General features: G+C 45.4%; 1 protein-coding gene across 1 annotated transcript; it reads right to left on the bottom strand.

Moving 5' to 3' along the window:
• Window positions 1-125: 125 nt before the first annotated feature.
• On the bottom strand, window positions 126-20,107 carry WAS (WASP actin nucleation promoting factor). The gene is made up of 12 exons (XM_035140824.3): window positions 19,893-20,107; window positions 17,664-17,804; window positions 14,773-14,859; window positions 13,702-13,798; window positions 12,632-12,670; window positions 10,157-10,207; window positions 6,609-6,786; window positions 6,093-6,135; window positions 4,514-4,667; window positions 3,034-3,413; window positions 1,193-1,298; window positions 126-691 (listed from the first exon to the last, which is right to left on the bottom strand). Exons 1-12 carry the CDS (start codon window positions 20,004-20,006, stop codon window positions 639-641), a joined length of 1,443 nt encoding a protein of 480 aa, XP_034996715.3. The 5' UTR covers window positions 20,007-20,107; the 3' UTR covers window positions 126-638.
• Between the last annotated feature and the right edge of the window lie 1,160 nt (window positions 20,108-21,267).

Raw genomic sequence — 21,267 nt, 5'->3', positions numbered from 1 at the left:
AATAGGTACAGTATACTTGTCTTAAAGTTTGGAGACTGCATCCTGCCCACCCCTACCCAAAGGTAAGGCTAAAGCAAGGGAAAACATTCCTCCAAAAGGCATGCAAATAATTCAGACAACTAGGGTTTTTATGTATGTTAAGAATGCACTGGTTATTTTATAAGACAGAGGTTTTGCTTACATTCCTATAATCTTCATACCTGCACATTGGCCTCAAAGGGGGAACCACTTCTTAAAGACACACTAGATTATACATCTAGGAGAAAGAAAGGATGATGAAGGGGCTGGATGAAAGATAATATGGCTCTTAGAAAGCTAGAGGAGATTAGAAGTGGTATTGTCAAGACCGAAGGTTTGAAAGAGGGAGGATTACAGCCTAACTTTCTAAGACTGTCAAAGGCATGCAGGTGCACAGGTGAGGGAAGAAAGTGGGAATTATTCTTTAGCCTAAGTGATGCTGGAGAGGAGGAATGGGAAAATAATGACCTGTCACGGCAGAGGCTAAAGCAGAGCTGGATTTCTGCACAGATTGTGAGGGGGACCATAACAGAGTAGCAGTCTGATTATACGCCCACAGCAATTCAGACCACAACAGATTGTCAGAAGGACCGGGCTTTGTGCCAGGCATCCTTCTGGACTCAGTCATCCCACTCGTCATCGTCTTCATCATCACCATTGTCTTCATCGTCATCTGTGGGTACAATAGAACAAAGCAACAATGTGAGAGGAGGCATTCCCGAATGGCACTTCTAAAGTGTAGCTACACCTCTTTTTCCATACAGGAATGAATGGTCATCCCATGTCACCCAAACCACCACCCCATACTTACAAGTTATTTGAGCCTACCCTTCTCTCTTGGAGTTGTATTCAGTGCTAGTCCTACTCAGAGTAGACCCATTTTAAAAAATAATAATAAATGAGTGGACTAAAGTTAGTAATCTCTATTGATTTCAATGGTTCTCCTCTGAGTAGCAGTGGCATTGGACAGAACCCTTTGCATTTACCTGTTCAACACTAGATACAATGCCAGTGCAGGAATCAAGATTTCACCCCTTGCAAAATGCCACTGGCTCTGTCTCCGATCTTAGCTTTGTCCTTTCCAGTAAAGCACAAAACTTGAGACAGCTTGATAAGTTTTTGTTTGTAAGGACACCGTTCAAAGATGAGATGTATCAGATGCAACAAAATTCACCTGAGGAATGAATGACCTTACTTCTCTTCTGCATCACATGCATAAGAGCTCCTACCAGGCCTTCAGAGTTTTGTGCGGGTGATGGCGGTTCCGGCACATCAGGTGTCTAAAAGGTAAAAGGATTGCAAGTGGTGTCATTAGGCCTTCTAATGTTGACAGCCCTTAGAACCCGCATGAAACTTTCAACCACACAAAGCTGTCTTTGTTCACTCTGCTCCTCCTCAAAACAGATACAACTGTCACAATGCAGTGGACAGTGATAACAGGCAAATATTTAAGACTAGTTCGCACAAATGCAATCAAGCATGTCTGGGCTATACCACTTTAAATACAGGGGGGCTTACATCACTGAGTGTTCTTCCAGAGAGAACGCTTCCTTCCACATAAAATTATAGGTAATAGAGAGAAGGGTTCTGGCCTAGTTTTCTCCCTGTCATGCTGGTAGGAAGTATTTATTTTTAGTTTTATCTGCCTGAAATTTTCTACTGAGATGTTTAAAAGGGTAAAACAAAGCAAAAACAAAGAGATAGAGAGTATAATGCCATCACAATATTACATATATGTGTAAGGTAAAAGGTAAAGGGACCACTGACCATTAGGTCCAGTCCTGACCGACTCTAGGGTTGCGCGCTCTTCTCGCATTATTGGCCGAGGGAGCCAGCGTACAGTTTCCAGGTCATGTGCCCAGCATGACAAAGCCACTTCTGGCAAACCAGAGCAGCACACGGAAACGTCATTTACCTTCCCGCTGTAGCGGTACCTACTTTGATGTGCTTTCAAACTGCTAGGTTGGCAGGAGCTGGGACTGAGCAACAGGAGCTCACCCCGTCGCGGGGATTCAAACCACCGACAAGCCCTAGGCTCTGTGGTTTAACCCACAGCGCCACCCGTGTCCCTTATGTACATATATGTGTACATAAGCATAAAAACAATTAAGGCAAAAAAAGTGAAAAATAGGTGCCTAGCAAAATGAAAACACGTCTCAGAATTTAGCACAGCAGCACTTCTTAAAAATATGTATATTAGTCCATTTCTCTTTTCCTTCCTTTTAGGTGCATAAAAATATCAAAACGTAGCAAAAAATATAATGTCCAAAAGGAAACATTTGCTGATGGCAGTTGGCAACCGTGTTCTACTGCACTAGCAAAGTTAATTGTTTCAAAAGGGGCCTTCTATTTCTGGCCAGGGGCAACCCTAAACTTTTCTAAAGTTTTCTTTCTCTAAACTTCTAAATTTTTCTAAAGCAGCAGTCTGCTATACTCTCTAATACCACCTGTCAAATATCACTCCATGAAAATCCTTAGTTGCAAGCTATGATGGTCCTTGCTGCTTCCAGTAAATGACCCAACAATCCTTTGTGTTTCAATTCTAAATCTAAACCTATATATAGGTTTAACAGTGATGACTGCAAGGCAGGTTGAGCCCATTGTTCAATGATAGAGTTAATTTCCTTAAACATCACCCCACCCAGAATGTTGATGCACAGAGGCATTCCCACCACATGTGTACATATGTACCAACAAGTTGGAACCCTCTCCAATATATAGGAGATGTTGTTGTCCCCCCTCCCAAATTGGGGAGTATTCCATCATGTGATTCCCCACCTGCAGTCTGAAGTGGTAGAGAACTGGAGAACTAGGCCTTAATCTAATGAGAACAGTAAGTCTGATATCGTATTTCTTTCCTCCATTATCACACATTGCCATAACTTTGCTATCCTCCTGCCACATCTGATTCTTTAGTAATTCTCTAGCCAAGCCAACCAAGGAAATCATATATGAGAAATCCTACTTAACACACTAAGCACAAACCATCCTCTGATGCTCTCCACCGTGTCTTACCTTATTGAGTTGTATTCCTTGGCGTATCTGATCCAGTAATGCACCACGTCCCGGGGAAGCAACAGCAGGTGAGCTAAGCCCTCCAGAGGGAAGAGGGGGAGGGGGACATGGGGAAGGACTTTGGAATGAAGGAGGGGGTGGCGGGGGTGGCGGGGGTGGCGGTGGGGCTGACCCAGCTGGGGGTGGTGGGGGACGAGCTGCTCCAGGCCGAGAGACTGGCAGAGGAGGTCCCCACTGAGGGCTGGGCTGTCCTCGAGAGGGCTGTGGAGGTGAAGGGACAGCTCCCCTGTTTGGTACAGGAGGGATGGGTGGTAGAGGACCACTTCGGCTATGTCCAGAGCCAGAACGATTTGGGGGTGGGGGTGGAGGGTGACTTGGACCTGAAATGAGACAAATGTCAACCCTAAAATCCGACTGGACAGCTTTAGTAGAGAACTATCCATGCATTTTAGAACTAGCCAAAATATTTTGATAGATGGCTTATTGTGGAGATCACGTTTCGGTCAGTAAGAACAAGAAAGATTATTGCCTCTCTCTGAATACCATTTGCTGGGAGGTTACCAGAGCATAGCTCTAGAGCAGGCATGCCCAACCTGCGGCCCTCCAGATGTTTAGGCCTACAACTCCCATGATCCCTAGCTAACAGGACCAGTGGTCAGGGATGATGGGAATTGTAGTCCAAAACATCTGGAGGGCCGAAGTTTGGGCATGCCTGCTCTAGAGCATAGCTTACGAAAGCTAGGTTACCCCTGGCAGATAGTGGTATACTGGTAGAAAGCACTCCAGGCAACTGTGGCCCCCTGTGCCTCACATGGCAGAAAAAGATCCAAATCACAAAACTAATCACAAAACTACAGACGTCTTCATTCAGAGAGACTGCAGCCCCATCAAGAACATGCAGTCATCCAGTCAGAAGAGCCACCCACTAACAATAGCTCTGTCTTGTCTGGATTGAGTTTCCCATTATTGGCCTTCATTCAGTCCATAATTGCACCCAGACACTGATTCAGAACATGCACCCCCCACACCTGCTGAAGATGAAAAGGAGAGATAGAGGAGAAGGTCATCAGCATACCGATGAACACACAGTCCAAAATTCCACCACTCAATGGTGAAAGGTAAATGTATACACATAGACACACCCCTGCATGCCAATGCCAATTGTGGACTGCAATTCACACATCTCATAAGTGGACTCTACTACTCCACAAACATTTATGCCACCATAAATCGGTAACCCAAGGTGACACAAGGATCTTTGTTGTTCTTACTGCAACAGACTAACATGGCTACCGCTCCAGAAATTATTACTCAGTACAGTACATCCAAGCTCAAACCAAACGTTCAGCATGGATAGGCCTTCTAATAGTCGGTGTAGTATTAAGTTAGAGACCAGGATCTGGAGCCATTCACTGGTCCAGTCTCAGAGAGGCGGCCAATGATACCTGAGGTTGGAGACCCTCCCATTCCAGCAGCTCACCCTGTCGTCTCAGCTCTTCCTTCACAGCCTCCAGCCCCCCTTGGCCTTCAATGAAGTCATAGATAATCTTTGAAGTCTCAACATCGGTCAGTTGAGCCTCACTGATTCCCGCCTGGGAGAAGAATGTCTTCAAATCGGGATCTAAATTATTCACCTGAAATAAAAACACAGACAAACGTGTGTGTGAGAGAGAGAGAGAAGAGAGAGAGGGGGGGATGTGTTGCCAAGTCTGTTCAGTGCCCATCTTCTTGAGCCAATGCAAATGAACAGGGATAACTCATGCTCATGTCATGATGGTCATCGGGTTACAACCTGGCTTCTGGCATAGAATGAGGTAACTGGTGCAGTTAAAACGATTATACAGTCCTAACCTCCACTGGGGGATCAGATTACCATCACCTTAAACCTTCTTCATAGTCAAATCAATCTTAAGACTTCAACTATCTTTAAGCATTACAGTGGTACCTCTAGTTACGAACTTAATTCGTTCCAGAGGTCCGTTCTTAACCTTAAACTGTTCTTAACTAGGTAAAGGACCCCTGACCATTAGGTCCAGTCGTGACCGACTCTGGGGTTGCGCGCTCATCTCACATTATTGGCCGGCGTATAGCTTCCAAGTCATGTGGCCAGCATGACAAAGCCGCTTCTGGCAAACCAGAGCAGCACATGGAAACGCCGTCTACCTTCCCGCTGTAGCGGTTCCTATTTATCTAATTGCATTTTGACGTGCTTTCGAACTGCTAGGTTGGCAGGAGCTGGGACCAAGCAACGGGAGCTCACCCCGTCACAGGGATTCAAACCGCCGACCTTCTGATCAGCAAGCCCTAGGCTAAGTGGTTTAACCACAGCGCCACCTGGGTCCCCTTGTTCTTAACTAGAGGCATGCTTTTGCTAATGGGGCCTCTTGCTGCTGCTGCGCCGCCGGCACATGATTTCCATTCTCATCCTGGGGCAAAGTTATCAACTCGAGGTAACTCTTCCAGGTTAGCAGGGTTTGTAACCTGAAGCGTTTGTAACCTGAGGCGTTTGTAACTCAAGGTACCACTGTACTTCTGACCACTGGCCCTGCTGGCTAGGGCTGAAGGGAGTTAGACTCCAGCAACAACTGGAGGGTCCCCTAACCTTCCTGTAGCTATTTAGGTTGTGCCTTATCACCCAACTCCAGCCAAATGTAGGAAGAAGACTAGCCATACAAAGCTGTTCAATGGAAAGAGTAACTAGGAGATCTCCTGCTCTTCCTAAACTAAATAACATCATTGCTTCCTCTTGGCTTCCGTCTAAACTTTTTGGCACAGCAACTAGGTCTGACAACACCTTATAACTAGAATATACAAGCAAACCTTGAGAGAAAGGGCCTCATGTTTTCAGTCAGGTATGATGTAAACAAGCAGTTCATGCATTGCAGGGTCCCTTCCAACTCTACAATTCGATTATTCTATGTATAAACACAGAGTTTGCTGGACTTCAGTAACTCAAAAGTCTCATCTCACATGCATGTGTGACTTCAGGATAATTCCCCCCCCCCACTGAGACTCTCTCTTTCAAGTCTATTTATTGATGAATCACCGTGGCTACGTACGTCAAATCCACTGTTGGGATCCCATCCAATGTGCTGGATATGCCTGGAAAGGAATCACAGAAGACATTCAATGAGAGAAGGCCTTGCATCGCAATGAGTCCACATGAAGGCTTCTGAACCTCTTCACCTGCCTCCCCGTCTCCTCCTTCTATCGGCAGCCTATTGTGACTAGCTTGCATCCTAGTTATGTTTCCACCACGTTTCCATATGAGGCAGCACCTGCGTATTTGAGAAGCACAGCATGGCAGTCCTCTGCTGTGGGTTAGGGTTACACACACTATGCTACGGACGTGGTTCTCTAGCTGTGTTTCACAGAAAATTCCCATATACAAGTAAAGAAACAAGAGTTTCAAGCTACACCAAGGGCAAAACAAAGAAAGGCTGATACAAAAACTTCAGAAAAAGAAACTGAAGTCAAGGAATCCTTTCTGTTATGCTGTTTGAAATCTGAAGATGTCCTTACTCTCCCCAGATCCCAGTCTTTGAGAGGTCTGCATAACTTCTGCAAGCACTCACTTGAACCCGCTTGGAGCACCTATGTCAGCCTTAGAAATCTTCTTCTTCCCCTTCTTTTTCTCCACTGCTGTAGGAACAGGAAGTCCACGGTAGCGGGAAAATGTGATGTCTGGATTCTGGATGTCAACAGTTGCCAGAGGCAGAGATGCTGGAGGAGAGTTTGGCTGCATGCCACGTCCTTTGGGGAACATAAGATGGGGTGAGAAAGCAAACACCTGTCAATCAGACCTCCCTCTAGAACACTTCCTGTGTTGCCTGCCATCTCATACACAGTTTTCCTTTCTATGTTTCATCTCTTTATTCTCTAGCATTGTTTGACTGTATGTGTGTGCTTATTTTACCTAAGTCACTGGGAACATTTTCAGCTAATGAGCTGGATAAATATTGCCCTGCTGTGAGTGCTGAAGACTGCTCTCTGCAATCAAAAGGGGGGCATACACAAAAGGTCTGACCAAGACCATCCTCTCCTCCCTAGACCAACATAATGACAGTATATGGAGCTGCTGGTATTGGAACAAGCAGCTAAAGAAGAAAATTCTGCCTTATTTTATCTTGGTCACCTAAAAAAGCATAGTGGGTGGGCTCCCATAAGCCCAAGGATGTGATGGAGAGCTACTACTCTTCAGCAAGTGGTACAGCACCATGGACAGGGGTGTCCGGTAAGGATCATAGAATCATAGAGTTGGAAGAGACCACAAGGGCCATCCAGTCCAACCCCCTGCCAAGCAGGAAACACCATCAAAGCATTCCTGACAGATGGCTGTCAAGCCTCCACTTAAAGACCTCCAAAGAAGGAGACTCCACCACACTTCTTGGCAGGAAATTCCACTGTCGAACAGCTCTTACTGCCAGGAAGTTCTTCCTAATGTTTAGGTGGAATCTTCTTTCTTGTAGTTTGAATCCATTGCTCCGTGTCCGCTTCTCTGGAGCAGCAGAAAACAACCTTTCACCCTCCTCTATATGACATCCTTTTATATATGACATCCTTTTATATATTTGAACATGGCTATCATATCACCAGTATGTGGACTGAGAACTCCCGGAAGTGCAAGCTGGATTTCGAAGGGGCAGAGGAACCAGAGACCAAATAGCAAACATATGCTGGATTATGGAGAAAGCTAGAGAGTTCCAGAAAAACGTCTACTTCTGCTTCATTGACTACGCAAAAGCATTTGACTGTGTTGACCACAGTAAACTATGGCAAGTTCTTAAAGAAATGGGAGTGCCTGATCACCTCATCTGTCTCCTGAGAAATATTTATGTGGGACAAAAAGCTACAGTTAGAACTGGATATGGAACAACTGATTGGTTCAAAATTGGGAAAGGAATACAACAAGGTTGTATATTGTCTCCCTGCTTATTTAACTTATATGCAGAATCCATCATGCGAAAGGCTGGACTAGAGGAATCCGAAGCCGAAGAAATATCAACAACCTCAGATATGCAGATGACACAACCTTGATGGCAGAAAGTGCGGAGGAATTAAAGAACCTTTTAATGAGGGTGAAAGAGGAGAGCGCAAAATATGGTCTGAAGCTCAACATCAAAAAAACCAAGATCATGACCACTGGTCCCAAATAGAAGGGGAAGAAATGGAGGCAGTGAGAGATTTTACTTTCTTGGGCTCCTTGATCACTGCAGATGGTGACAGCAGTCACAAAATTAAAAGACGCCTGCTTCTTGGGAGAAAAGCAATGACAAACCTAGACAGCGTCTTAAAAAGCAGAGACATCACCTTGCCAACAAAGGTCCGTATAGTTAAAGCTATGGTTTTCCCAGTAGTGATGTATGGAAGTGAGAGCTGGATCATAAAGAAGGCTGATCGCCAAAGAATTGATGCTTTTGAATTATGGTGCTGGAGAAGACTCTTGAGAGTCCCATGGACTGCAAGAAGATCAAACCTCTCCATTCTGAAGGAAATCAGCCCTGAGTGCTCACTGGAAGGACAGATCGTGAGGCTGAGGCTCCAATACTTTGGCCACCTCATGAGAAGAGAAGACTCCCTGGAAAAGACCCTGATGTTGGGAAAGATTGAGGGCACAAGGAGAAGGGGACGACAGAGGATGAGATGGTTGGACAGTGTTCTCGAAGCTACGAACATGAGTTTGACCAAACTGCGGGAGGCAGTGGAAGACAGGAGTGCCTGGCGTGCTATGGTCCATGGGGTCGCGAAGAGTCGGACATGACTAAACGACTAAACAACAACAACATCATATCACCCCTTAACCTTCTCTTCTCCAGGCTAAACATACCCAGCTCCCTAAGCCGTTCCTCATAAGGCATTGTTTCCAAGCCTTTGACCATTTTGGTTGCCCTCTTCTGGACACGTTCCAGCTTGTCAGTATCCTTCTTGAACTGTGGTGCCCAGAACTGGACACAGTACTCCAGGTGAGGTCTGACCAGAGCAGAATACAGTGGTACTATTACTTCCATTGAAGTAATACTGCTTTAGCAATGATTGGTGACATTTTAGTTTTAAATCCAATGCACTACTGCCACCTGCAAACCAACAACTGGTTAATAATAATACCGTGTCTCTCCAAAAATAAGACACCGTCTTATTTTTATTTTTCCTCAAAAAAAAAAAAAAACAACCACGGTGGCTTATTTTCAGGGGATGTCTTATTTTTTAATTACATGTCCAGCCTAGCCTCTTCCTTGGGGGCCTCCAGAACTGCGCCTATCACTATGTCTTATTTTTGGGGTGTGGCTAATATTGCACAAATGCTTAGAAATCCTGCTACGGCTTCTTTTATGGGTATGTCTTATTTTAAGAGAAACAGGGTAATAATAATACCTGTAATAGTTTTATTATTTATACCCCGCTTATCCAGCTGGGTTTCCCCAGCTACTCTGGGCAGCTGACAGCATATATAAAAAATGGTAAAACTTCAGACATTTTAAAATTTCCCAACACAGGGCTGCCTTCAGATGTCTTCTAAAAGTCAAATAGTTGTTTATTTCATGGTTGCAGAGAGTAGTGAAACTTCACAGTGGCCCAGCAGAGGATGTTGCCTCTATTATAAAAGAGCATCTTATATATCTTTTGGAAGTTTTTAAAAAAGGAGTTCCGGTAAATTGTTTTTTATGGCTCTTGTACTGAGAGCTCTTTTGCCATGGTTCATTTGGGATGTTTCTGTTACTGAAAGTTTCAGATTTTATTTCTGTATTCTCTGTTTTCATGCTGCATTTGTTAGCTGACCTGCAAACTTGAAGTTGTGGATGTGAGTGGATGTGTAATGTGAGTACAGTGGTACCTCTACTTACGAATTAAATGCGTTCCGAACACACATTTGTAAGTCAAAAAAAATTGTAAGTCGAATCCCATAGGAATGCATTGGGAGAAAAAAATCGTAAGTAGAAGCAACCCTATCTAAAAATTCGCAAGTAGAAAAAATCCTATCTAAACCACATCCAAGATGGCGGACGGAGCTCTGTTCGTAAGTAGAAACATTAGTAAGTAGAGTTATTCATAAGTAGAGGTACCACTGTACACATTAAATAAATGAACAAATAGCACGCAAACAGAGTTTCTGCAAGCTGCTTACCATTTGAGTCAATCCCAGGAGATGGCGGCTGGGGGAGAGTTGGTCTTCTGTCTAACAGATGCAAAAAGATTAGTGATCAGGATGTAAAGAGGCTGCAATTTCCATCCTGTCCTGTGTTTGTCACAATCAGCACCGTTTCTATTCTGCTGCAGTTCAGCTTGTGATAAAACCTACATTGTTGGTCTTGCTCTTGGCTATGGACAAAACTGATGGAATTACTGTATAGAATTACCTGATTATTTCAATGAAAAGGAAACACCAAAACAATGCAGAAAAATACTGTCATTATTTAGGCAGCATTTGTAGATTTCCTTTCCTCACCTCAGACAAGCATGTGGATTTTGGCAATTTTTCACTCCCGCTTGTGTTTCCAATCTGATAGCTCACCATCGACAGCCCCAGGAGAATTCCCTGCAGGAGCTGCTGATAACTTCTTGAAGACAGCACTGCTCTCCACAGGCTCTAAAGTAGGGTTGCCACACGTCCGGAATGCCATAGCTGGAATACGGCAGTCGGTAACAATGTCCAAGCCAAAATGCAAATGTCTAGATGCAAAGCTATTCTGTCCAGATTTTCGCTTTTTGAAATATGGCAACGCAACTCTAAAGCAATAATTCAGGATTCAGTTGTATTTACAGCAGTGATGGGCAACCTTTTGATCTTGGTGTGTCAAAATTCGCCAAAAAACCGAGCATTACTCGGGTGGCGTGTCACTTCGAGAAAAAACCCATAATTTTGCGATATTTATAGTTTAAATAACAAAAATGTATAATTGTAATATATAACTGTATTTAATAAACCAAAAACTAATTATTTAACCAAACCAAAAGCCCCTTATTTATCACAAAGTGCTCAGAGTTGTTGAGCTTTTGGGGGGGAGCTGCTGACCAAAGTTTTGGAGGTTTTTTGGGGTGTGTGCAAAAGTTGCTTTGCTTTTTTTGGGGGGGGTGCCCCAAAGCTGCTGTGCTTTTTGGGGGGGGGGAAGAGAACAGAAATAAATGACGAATAATACCTTCGCTGGAACTAACACGCAGCACCGACATAGTCTGCCAAAGTGCCAAAAACCCCAGCACAGAACGGGTTAAAAAATTAATGTTGTTACACCCAATCATTGTCTGCCAAAGTGCCAGAAAAAAACAGCACAGAAAGGGTTTAAAAACCAATCTCTGGCTACCAGCAACAAAAAACAAAAAAAAAAGATCCGGGTTTTAACAGTGGACACAATGGGGACAGGACAAGCTGTAGCATGAGGAGAACAAATGGGGCAAACAACAACAACAACAACAGCGCGAATGGGCCGATGGGGGCGCGTGCCAGCAGTGAGGGCTCTGCGTGTCACGTCTGGCATGCGTGTCATAGGTTCGCCACCACTACTTTACAGCAATACTTTCCCACTCCTCTCTGGCAACTAGGGGGAGCCCTCAACCAGCACAGTTTACTGACAAATTATGATTATCAAGGGCTCTTCCCCTGCATTAATAGTTCACCTCAGGTGCGAGTAACTTGTGGCCCCCAGTCTTATTTTAAAAGCTCCCTGTAAGTGATAAGTGAGGCTTCTGGTAAGAGAAATCTACCCCCTCCTCTGGCAACCTACAGGGCAGGGGGGGGGAAATAGCGGGGAGAGAAAAGGAGGTATGATAAAGAGAGGGAGAAAAGTGTGCGGTAGAAAGAGATAGAGAATGAGAAAGGAGGTGGATGTGTCTGCTTCTGGCTCTGGTTTTGGACCCCCACCCACAGCTGGCATGCACCCACTGACAGATTATTCTGAAAGGAATGTAGTCCTTTACAGAAAAAGCACCATTGCCCCTGCTCCGACCATACACAAAATAGTACAGTGGTACCTCTACTTACGAATAACTCTACGTACAAATGTTTCTACTTACAAATGGAGCTCCATCCGCCATCTTGGATGCGGTTTAGATAGGATTTTTTCTACTTACGAATTTTTAGATAGGATTTTTTCTACTTACGAATTTTTTCTCCCAATGCATTACTATGGGATTCGACTTACAAATTTTTTCTACTTACAAATGTGCGTTTGGAACGCATTAAATTCGTAAGTAGAGGTACCACTCTATAGGGATATGTGGGCAGGGCGGGACCCAGGTGGCGCTGTGGGTTAAACCACTGAGCCTAGGGCTTGCTGATCAGAAGGTCGGCGGTTCGAATCCCTGTGACGGGGTGAGCTCCCGTTGCTCGGTCCCAGCTCCTGCCAACCTAGCAGTTCGAAAGCACGTCAAAATGCAAGTAGATAAATAGGAACCGCTACAGCGGGAAGGTAAACGGCATTTCTGTGTGCTGCTCTGGTTCGCCAGAAGCGGCTTTGTCATGCTGGCCACATGACCTGGAAGCTGTATGCCGGCTCCCTCGGCCAATAATGCGAGATGAGCGCCGCCACCCCAGAGTTGGTCACGACTGGACCTAATGGTCAGGGGTCCCTTTACCTTTACCTATGTGGGCAGGGCAGATACATACCTTCATTGACTGGAGGTGGCGGTGGCGGCGGCTGTCTATCTATAAAACAGGAAGAGGTTTATAAAGAGGAGACAAAGGGTTCTGCCATGCTTCAGGGGTACCTGGAAGAATCTGGCCCCTCCTAGATGGAATCAGCAGAGGGGTTCATTGTGCTGAAGGAGCCTCTCACTCGTGTGTGTGTGTGTGTGTGTGCGCGCGCGCGCAGAGGGGGGGTACCTCGGTTTAAGAACAGTCCAGTTTAAGAACGATTCAGTTTGCAAACTCCGCAAAACCGGAAATAGTGTCCCGGTTTGAGAACTTTACCTCGGTCTACGAACAGAATCCGAACAGTGGAAGGGCACCGGTGGCGGGAGGACTCATTAGGGAAAGCGCGCCTCGGTTTAAGAACGGTTTCAGTTTAAGAACGAACTTCCGGAACAGATTAAGTTCGTAAACTGAGGTACCACTGTGTATATATATAGAGAGAGAGGGATGCCCACTCTTCAGCTCCACGTGGGTGGAATTTGGTAGTTTGTGAAAATGTTGAATTATTGAGAAATTCACTGAGTTTCTATTCCTAGCCCTCATGGTTGGGGCAACAAGTTTGCATGCCATGTCTAGACTAGAGTTCAGGGGATGAAACACCTAAACGCTGCATGCCAGCATGTCTCTTATTCACGTCCCCCACCTGTTTACCTCAGTCGTACACCAGCCTACATTCTCTCTTCTTCACCCTTGTCCCTGCTGCTCCTGCTACCAAATCCTATAAAAAGTTGGCATCCCTCTTGGTATATACACACTGACACAACTTTGTTAACATATTCAGAAACATTTATCTGAATGTTTATTGCTGTTTTACATGTAATTTTATGGGGGGTGAGGTGTCAATTTAGCATGGGAAAATGGCTGGCAGGGAAAGGGCTAAGCCACCACTTGTTGCTCAAAGAAGCGCCCCTCCCCAAACCGCTTTGCATCAGAAAAAGCAGCCACTTTTTCTCCATTTGTTTGTAGTGTATGATTTGCCCCCGAGTTGCAAACCCTGCAGGAATATTTTCTTACAGCCGCCATTTTGAAAGAGGCATGGCACCTACCCATTCTCTGGTTCCTCTTCTGAATCTTCTCTTCCACCATTTGTTGAAAGTTGTATGCCTCATTCTCATCGGCAAAGTTGAGCCCCACGTTGCACTCCTGAAAGCAATCCCAAGTCAAAACCTCTGGGGTATGGGACCATGGCCACTCCCATGGAAACAACTCTATATGACTCCAGCTCCTTCGACAAAACTGTCACACATCCGAAAAAGGGAGCTGGAGTTTCCCCAAGTTTACATTTATTTATCTGTTAAAATATAATTGAATAACTTTTATATTTCGAAGGCTTAGTTAAAAAACAACAACAAGAGATGTACATTTGAAATTGTATTGTGACTTTAATGAAAAGCAACAAAGCGGGAAACGCTTTCATCTCCACATGCTAGATTTTCTTGCATACAACACAGTAGAATGTGTGAATAAAAATGCCTGCTTTGTTTTTTTCTGATGTGCTTGTGCTTCTTCTCTTCAGCCTCTGGCCTTTCCGTCCAGCAGAGTCACAGGACATTTTAGGAATCCTACACACAGTGTTTTTATGGGGGTACGCAGGGGTACACATCCCCCTAAACATTTTGTGACTCTTTGTACTTTTGTCCATTTACTGTATTTATTTCCCCCGATTTGAACTATAAAATGGTTATTTTCTTGAGTCAAAATGAGAGTACCCCTAAACATTTTTTTAAAGAAAAAAAGCACTGCCTACACATACTGTATATGCACATCTTCACACACCCACATTTTCAATTATCTAAAGAGATGCCACATGGAGCAGGCTTGCTTTCTCCTGCTCCAGAGGTTAGGACCTGAGCCAATGGCCTCAAATTACAAGAAAGGAGATTCTGACTAAACATCAGGAGGAACTTTCTGGCAGTAAGAGCAGTTGGGTGGTGGAACAGACTCCCATGAGAAGGTGGTGGTCTTCTCCTTCCTTGGAGGCTTTTAAACAGAGATTGGATGGCCACCTGTCATATATAATCTAGTTGAGAATCCTGCCTTGCCAGGGGGTTGGACTGGATGACCCGCAGGGTCCCTTCCAACTCTGCAATTCTATGATTCTATGAGTCAATACTCACATCTCCTGAAAAGGTGTGGAAATAAGAGGTGGGAGCCAAGTAGACCAGCTGGCTGCACAATTCTTGCTCCCAGGTCATCTTCCTATCCTGTAACAAAGGAGCAGAGAAGGGACAGAGAAAGCAATTCCCCTTAATATGATGCATTTTTGTACATAATTTCCACCAATATATACATTTTTATGCCTCCTTTACCCCAGTATGTGCATTTTTGTATACATTATTGGGCTGGAGAAATGCATTGACAAATTCAAATAAAGGTGAAACTCGAAAAATTAGAATATCATCGAAAAGTGCATTTATTTCAGTAACACAACTTAAAAGGTGAAACCAATATATGAGATAGATGCATGACATGCAAAGCAAGATATGTCAAGCCTTTATTTTTTGTAATTGTAATTATTTGTCATTAGACGGGTCAATTATAAATGGAATGTAATTAATGAAATGTAATAGTGATGTTAATTTTTGTTTATTTTTGTATTATTGTAACTATTTGTTTTATTACTGTGGATTTCCAAATGAAAGCATTTGTAAAAATAAAAATAAAAACAATAAGTGGCATTACTGAAATAAATGCACTTTTGGACAATATTCTAATTTTCCGAGTTTCACCTGAAGGTGTGAATTTGGAAGGCTAGCTATAGTTTGTTTGGTGTCTTGTTCCAGAAGGTGTGAATTAGGTACAGTAGGTTGGCCTTTAAATAAAAACTGAATCAAATGTCTCCCCTAGTCTTCTTTCACTCCTGTGCCTGTACCATTCAGACCTGGGCTTGTGGCTAAACCTTCTTTCCTCAGTAGCATTTGTTGTGAGTCAAGGCCCTGCCTCCACTTGGAGATAAAATAAGACACATGGACACAAGTATTTTAGGTTAATGGGCTTAAAAAAGGCCATAACTTTATTGGTTACAGGATGTGAGTGGTATTGGCTTAGGCCAGGCATCTCCAAACGTCGGCCCTCCAGATTTTTTTGGACTACAATTCCCATCATCCCTGACCACTGGTCCTGTTAGCTAGGGATCATGGGAGTTGTAGGCCAAAACATCTGGAGGGCCGCAGTTTGGGGATGCCTCGCTTACGGTAGGCATTGGATCAAACAGACTATACTTGACTCCTGCCTGCTCTGCAGGGAGTCACACAAGGGTTAACAACCTGTAAGGTAACGGGTAAAGGGACCCCTGACCATTAGGTCTAGTCGTGACCGACTCTGGGGTTGCGCGCTCATCTCGCATTATTGGCCGAGGGAGCCGGCCTACAGCTTCCAGGTCATGTGGCCAGCATTACTAAGCCACTTCTGGCGTACCAGAGCAGCACACGAAAATGCTGTTTACCTTCCCGCTGTAGCGGTTCCTATTTATCTACTTGCACTTTTTGGTGTGCTTTCGAACTGCTAGGTTGGCAGGAGCTGGCACCGAGCAACGGGAGCTCACCCCGTCGCAGGGATTCAAACCGCCGACCTTCTGATCAGCAAGCCCTAGGCTCTGTGGTTTAACCCACAGTGCCACCTGCGCCCCTTCTTTAACAACCTGTAGGGGGAGCTTGTTTTTTGGTGTTTTTTTAAACAGATCTTGACAATACCAAAGAGAAGGTGGCTTGTTGATGCAAATCAACAACCATAAGAGAAATATGTAAAACATGGGAGAATTGGCCTTGCTAAACATCTTCCAAGACAATAATGCCCACCTGCATCACAAAGAACTCATAACCCACTTACTCTCACCAACCAGAAACACCATAACCAGACAGTGGAAAGACCTGTCAGAAGTAAACATGGACCAATGGTACCAAACAGTATGGAAAACAGCCTTACTAGAAAAATGAACCAATAAGTTGAAACTGACACGGGGATAAATAGAAGAAGATGGTTCCCCTTTATCACATACAAAGCCCAACAAGACAATGACAAAAATCCACCAACAGCATACAAATCATTATGGCTAACCTTATTCAAAACACTCACCCATCCCACTCACACACAAAACAAAGACCACCACAGCCAACCACAAAGGAACAACCATATCCTAGGCCAACCCCAACATCTCTCACCATCAAAGGAGCACAAGAGAAAAGCAGAGAACCTACACAAGCGACGCTGACAAAAAAAAACCCCACACATATTAAGCTAAATAGAAACATCGTCACCCGACCCCACCCTCTCCCCCATCTACCTCTCTTCCCCTTTTCTTCCCAATGTCTCAACAAATGAAACTGATTTGTAAAAATGTTATAAGAGACATTGCGCATATCTTTGTAAACCAAGAAAACCTTTAATAGTAATAAAAACTGGAAGCTTGGCATCAGACAGGAACCACGACTGCTGGATTCCTTTAACAGAATACCCTTCAAGGGGAGGGGTAGGTGATGGCCACAACCTCCCCTCTGACACACAACACATTTTCCAATGCCTAATCACCAAACCCTACGAAGTTGTGACAATTTGCTACGAGGTTGGCGAAAAATCAAGTGGCTGGTGCTAATCTGCCAAGTGGAAAAAAATTCCTACCAGGCCCCTTAGACAACCAAGGCGACCAACCAAAGTCCATAGCAAGGTCAAGAAATGAAGCAAAAACCTAAAGGGAGGGAGGGCAGGTGAGCCGAGGAAGCCAGGAACAAGAAGGGAGAGTCTGTGTGCCCGCAGTCATTCACATACGGCTAAACCATGCCCCTACCCAGCCATATTGGCTGGCTGGTGGGCATGATGCGGGCACAGGACTCAGTTACGCCCCCTGCGAGCGCGGGCAGCGGTTCCCGCTTACAACACCTCTCCCTCCGGGAAGAGGAGAGGCTCTGCGGACTTGACATCATTTTATTCTCATGAATGAGGTCCAGGTGCCCACACCTGGAAGGGGGATCGGATGAAGGGCAAGGTCACAATGGAGCCAGGGAATTGGTACCTTCAAATCATAGAAGCGCATGAAGTAGGAACGTCTGGGGTTATCCTTCACGAAGCACAGGACCCCACAGCCTTGCTTGGACCAGCTTCTGCTGCCTTGAGGCAAGGCCAGGAAGAGTTGGGCCACAGTTGTGACCATGGTCTAGCGGGAAAAACGCAAATGCATGTTAATGATCTACCTGTGCCAAGGATGCCATGCCCAGGCACTGTAAGAATCTCACACCTCCTGCAATTTCCTACCCAGGATCAGGGATCAGGAGCAGATTTAGGGCACTGTGAGCGGTGCGGTTATAGGGCTTTGAGAAGGAGTGGGAGAAGGAGGCAACCAACTGTCATTCCAGTAACTTATTAAAATTAACTTCTCCCAGGATCCAAGTTGTGTTTTGTGGAAGTATTATATTTTGGAATCAAGGAGGCCAGGACCCCTGTTTCAATATAAGGGCAGGTCTCAACTGGATTCAAACCATGGAGGAGCCATGAAATGGGAGCCTGTTAACAGAGGCAGAGGCAGGATTTTTTTTGGGGACGGCAAACACTGCTGAGCTTTTTTGGGGGGAGATTATGGGTAGAAATTAACCCCAAAAGAGGATGTTACAGGGGGCAGGCTTTGGGGGGGGGCAGAACCTCAGTTAATTGAGTATTTTTAATGATTTTCAAAGATTTTTTAGGATTCAGGGGGGGACAGCTGCCCCCACCTGCCCACGCCCATGCCTGTGAACCTTTCATTGTGACTCCACTTCCCATCAGCCTCATCCAGGGACATACCTTGTTGTTGTTTTTTAAATCAATTTTTATTAGATTTTCACTTACAAATCAATCATATCAAACCAATTATTCCAAATTATACAAATATATATCTATTAAACCAAATATTATGCCAAATTATAAAAAATGTTTGCTTCCCCATGCTTCAAATTCTGAGGGTTCTGAATATCGATAATTGCTGTCATTCTAATCAAAGTTCCAAGTTCTTTCCAATCCTTTTAGTCCAACATAGTCCAGATCTTTTCCAACAGCCTCTGAAACGTTTTCAAGCGAGATTTGCCACAAAGCCTATGTTTCTGTGAGGATTTTTCTGTCCAGCTTCCCCATAAATCCTTGCATTCTTTTTCCAGACTGGGATTTTTTCCCAAGCTCCACCATTTATCACGGACAGACACCATCCAGGGACATACAGTACCTTGAAGATTGTTCTCTGCCAAGGGTGCTGGCCCAGGGAGCAGCCGAAATCACGCCTCTCCCCCCCTGGCTTGGAGTGGCTAGGAGGAGTGTGTTGTATGCTGTATATCTCAAATTAAGTGATATGTTATCTTGTCACTACAGGCCACATACCTGTTTGTGACTAAGGATATTCCCTTTCACGTTTTGGTCCAGTATTTTTGAACCAGGTGAAAGGGTCAATTCTGAAAGTGCTTATGACTGTATGCTGGGACTGTCTGGATGTCATCACTCCCCAAACCACCACACTGGGCCTCTGGAGGAAGTGCTTTTCTTCCCCCATTTCCTGCAGACAAGGCAGCCTGCAAACGACGACCTGCAGCATTCTCACTTGACAAATCAAGTGATTGCTTCATAGCGATACCTCCAGTTTCTTCTACACGGAAGGTGAAAGAGAAATCAGGCTTTCGTTGAGCAACCCAACCCTAGAGCATTGCCACCTGCTGGTTTTAAACCACCCAGACTGGGGCATCTTCTTATTTCCAAAACAATGCGAGTCGGTTACCAATTTAAGTGTGCATCAATAGGCAGGGAGTTCCGAAGTGTGGGTGCTGCCACACGAAAATACCGATTTCTTACAAATACGGAGTTAGTATTACGTGGCACCTGGAACAGAGCTGGTTCCACAGACTGAAACTGTGAAGTGGGCGTTCGTGGGATGATGGCGTCTCCCCCCAGAGGTACTACCCCCTCCCCTAACACCCACCACTCCACTTCTTATCTGCTCTCTTACTGTTTGTCATAATTTTCTAGCGTTTTCTCATTTATCCTCAAGCTAATGCAGGCAGGGAAGTCAAGTTGAGAGGGACTGGCCCCAGGCCGCCTGCTCCGAACCAAACTCAGGGGTCCTCTGCATTGTACCACTTGAATCCCCCCCCAATGCGGCCGTTAAATCCCTGTTCACAACCACCTGCCATCCTTGTGGCAGGCTCCTCCCTGCCCTCGACTCTCAGGAAGTTCTGGCTTCGGCTTCCAAGGCCCTTCCGCCCCTGTGAAATGATAACAGGATTACCGTGCACTTTCTGCCCAACAGTTCAAAGACCTGCTGGTTCTCGTGGTCCTCAAGGAGGGAGGAGGACATGTTCTCCTGCTGTGTCCGGGCTGCTGGCTTGGACCTCCGGCTCATCCTGGCCCTGTCAAGATGCCTCAGAGCTCTGTGCGCTCCGATCACACCCAGAGCAAACTTCCGCGTTGCAAGGGCTTTTCAACAGGAAGCTCAGAAACCACCGGGTCACACGCATGCACACACACTTAGCTGGGTTCCCCATCTGGCTGCCAAGGCCCAGCCGCAGGGCCAGTCAGAGGAGGGCCCCGGAAGCCCAGATACGTGCATCGGAGCAAAACGTGACAAAACGAATTCGCCCAAGAGCTGCGCATTAGTGCATTGGCCCAGCAAAAGACTAGAGAAGAGTTTACTAAATGATAATTTAAAAAAATCAAGCGATTTCCTTCTTTTTCTCTTTCAGTGCCTTGTTTTCCTGTTCCTTTTTTATTATCACTATGGCTATGGCCCTCAAGAGCAGGAGGTGGCTTGGGTCTCCTTGAACCTCTTGAGAGGGCCTGCCCAAAGATACCCAACAAGATTGAGGCACAAATAAAGAAGCAAAGCCCAGTCTGAAATCTTACATTCTTGGGCAAGGTGATTGAGCGGGTGGTTGCTGAACAACTCCAGGCACGCCTAGAGGATGCAGACCATTTGGATCCCTTCCAATTGAGATTCAGGCCTCATCATGGGACTGAAACTGCCTTGGTCGCGCTGGTCGATGATCTCCAGCGGGCTAGCGACAAAGGTGTAAGCTGTTTCCTAGTTCTGCTGGATCTCTCAGTGGCCTTTGATACCATTGACCATGACATCCTTCTGGACCGTCTAGAGGAGCTGGGGGCACTGCTATATAGTGGTTCCACTCCTTCCTCCTGGGCCGTAGTGTTCGGACCCCTGGGCTCTCACATGTGGGGTGCCTCAGGGTTCCGTCCTCTCCCCCATGCTTTTTAATATCTATATGAAGCCGCTGGGAGAGATCATCAGGGGGGTTGGGCTGGATGTTTATCCGTATGCAGACGATATCCAGCTCTACCTCTCTTTTAAATCAGAACCAGTGAAGGTCCTGTGTGAGTGCCTGGAGGCGGTTGGAGGATGGATGGCGGCTAACAGATTGAGGTTAAATCCTGACAAGACAGAAGTACTGTTTTGGGGGGACAGGGGGTGGGTGGGGGGACTTCCTGATCCTGAATGGGGTAACTGTGCCCCTGAAGGACCAGGTACGCAGCCTGGGAGTCATTTTGGACTCACAGCTGTCCATGGAGGCACTGGTTAATTCTGTGTCCAGGGCGGCTGTCCACCAGCTCCATCTGGTACACAGGCTGAGACCCTACCTGCCCGCAGACTG

Source organism: Zootoca vivipara, chromosome 15 (genome assembly GCF_965207765.1).
Source record: "Zootoca vivipara chromosome 15, rZooViv2.hap1.1, whole genome shotgun sequence".
In the NCBI taxonomy this organism is placed as follows: domain Eukaryota; kingdom Metazoa; phylum Chordata; class Lepidosauria; order Squamata; family Lacertidae; genus Zootoca; species Zootoca vivipara.
This window is presented reverse-complemented; position numbering and strand designations above follow the sequence as displayed.

Coding starts and splice junctions, on each gene's coding strand:
- WAS (XM_035140824.3), bottom strand. CDS start 20,006: ATGAGCCGGAGGTCCAAGCCAGCAGCCCGGACACAGCAGGAGAACATG. Junction 13,799..14,772: donor TCCACACCTTTTCAGGAGAT/GTGAGTATTGAC, acceptor GATTGCTTTCAG/GAGTGCAACGTGGGGCTCAA. Junction 692..1,192: donor TAAGGTCATTCATTCCTCAG/GTGAATTTTGTT, acceptor TTGTACCCACAG/ATGACGATGAAGACAATGGT.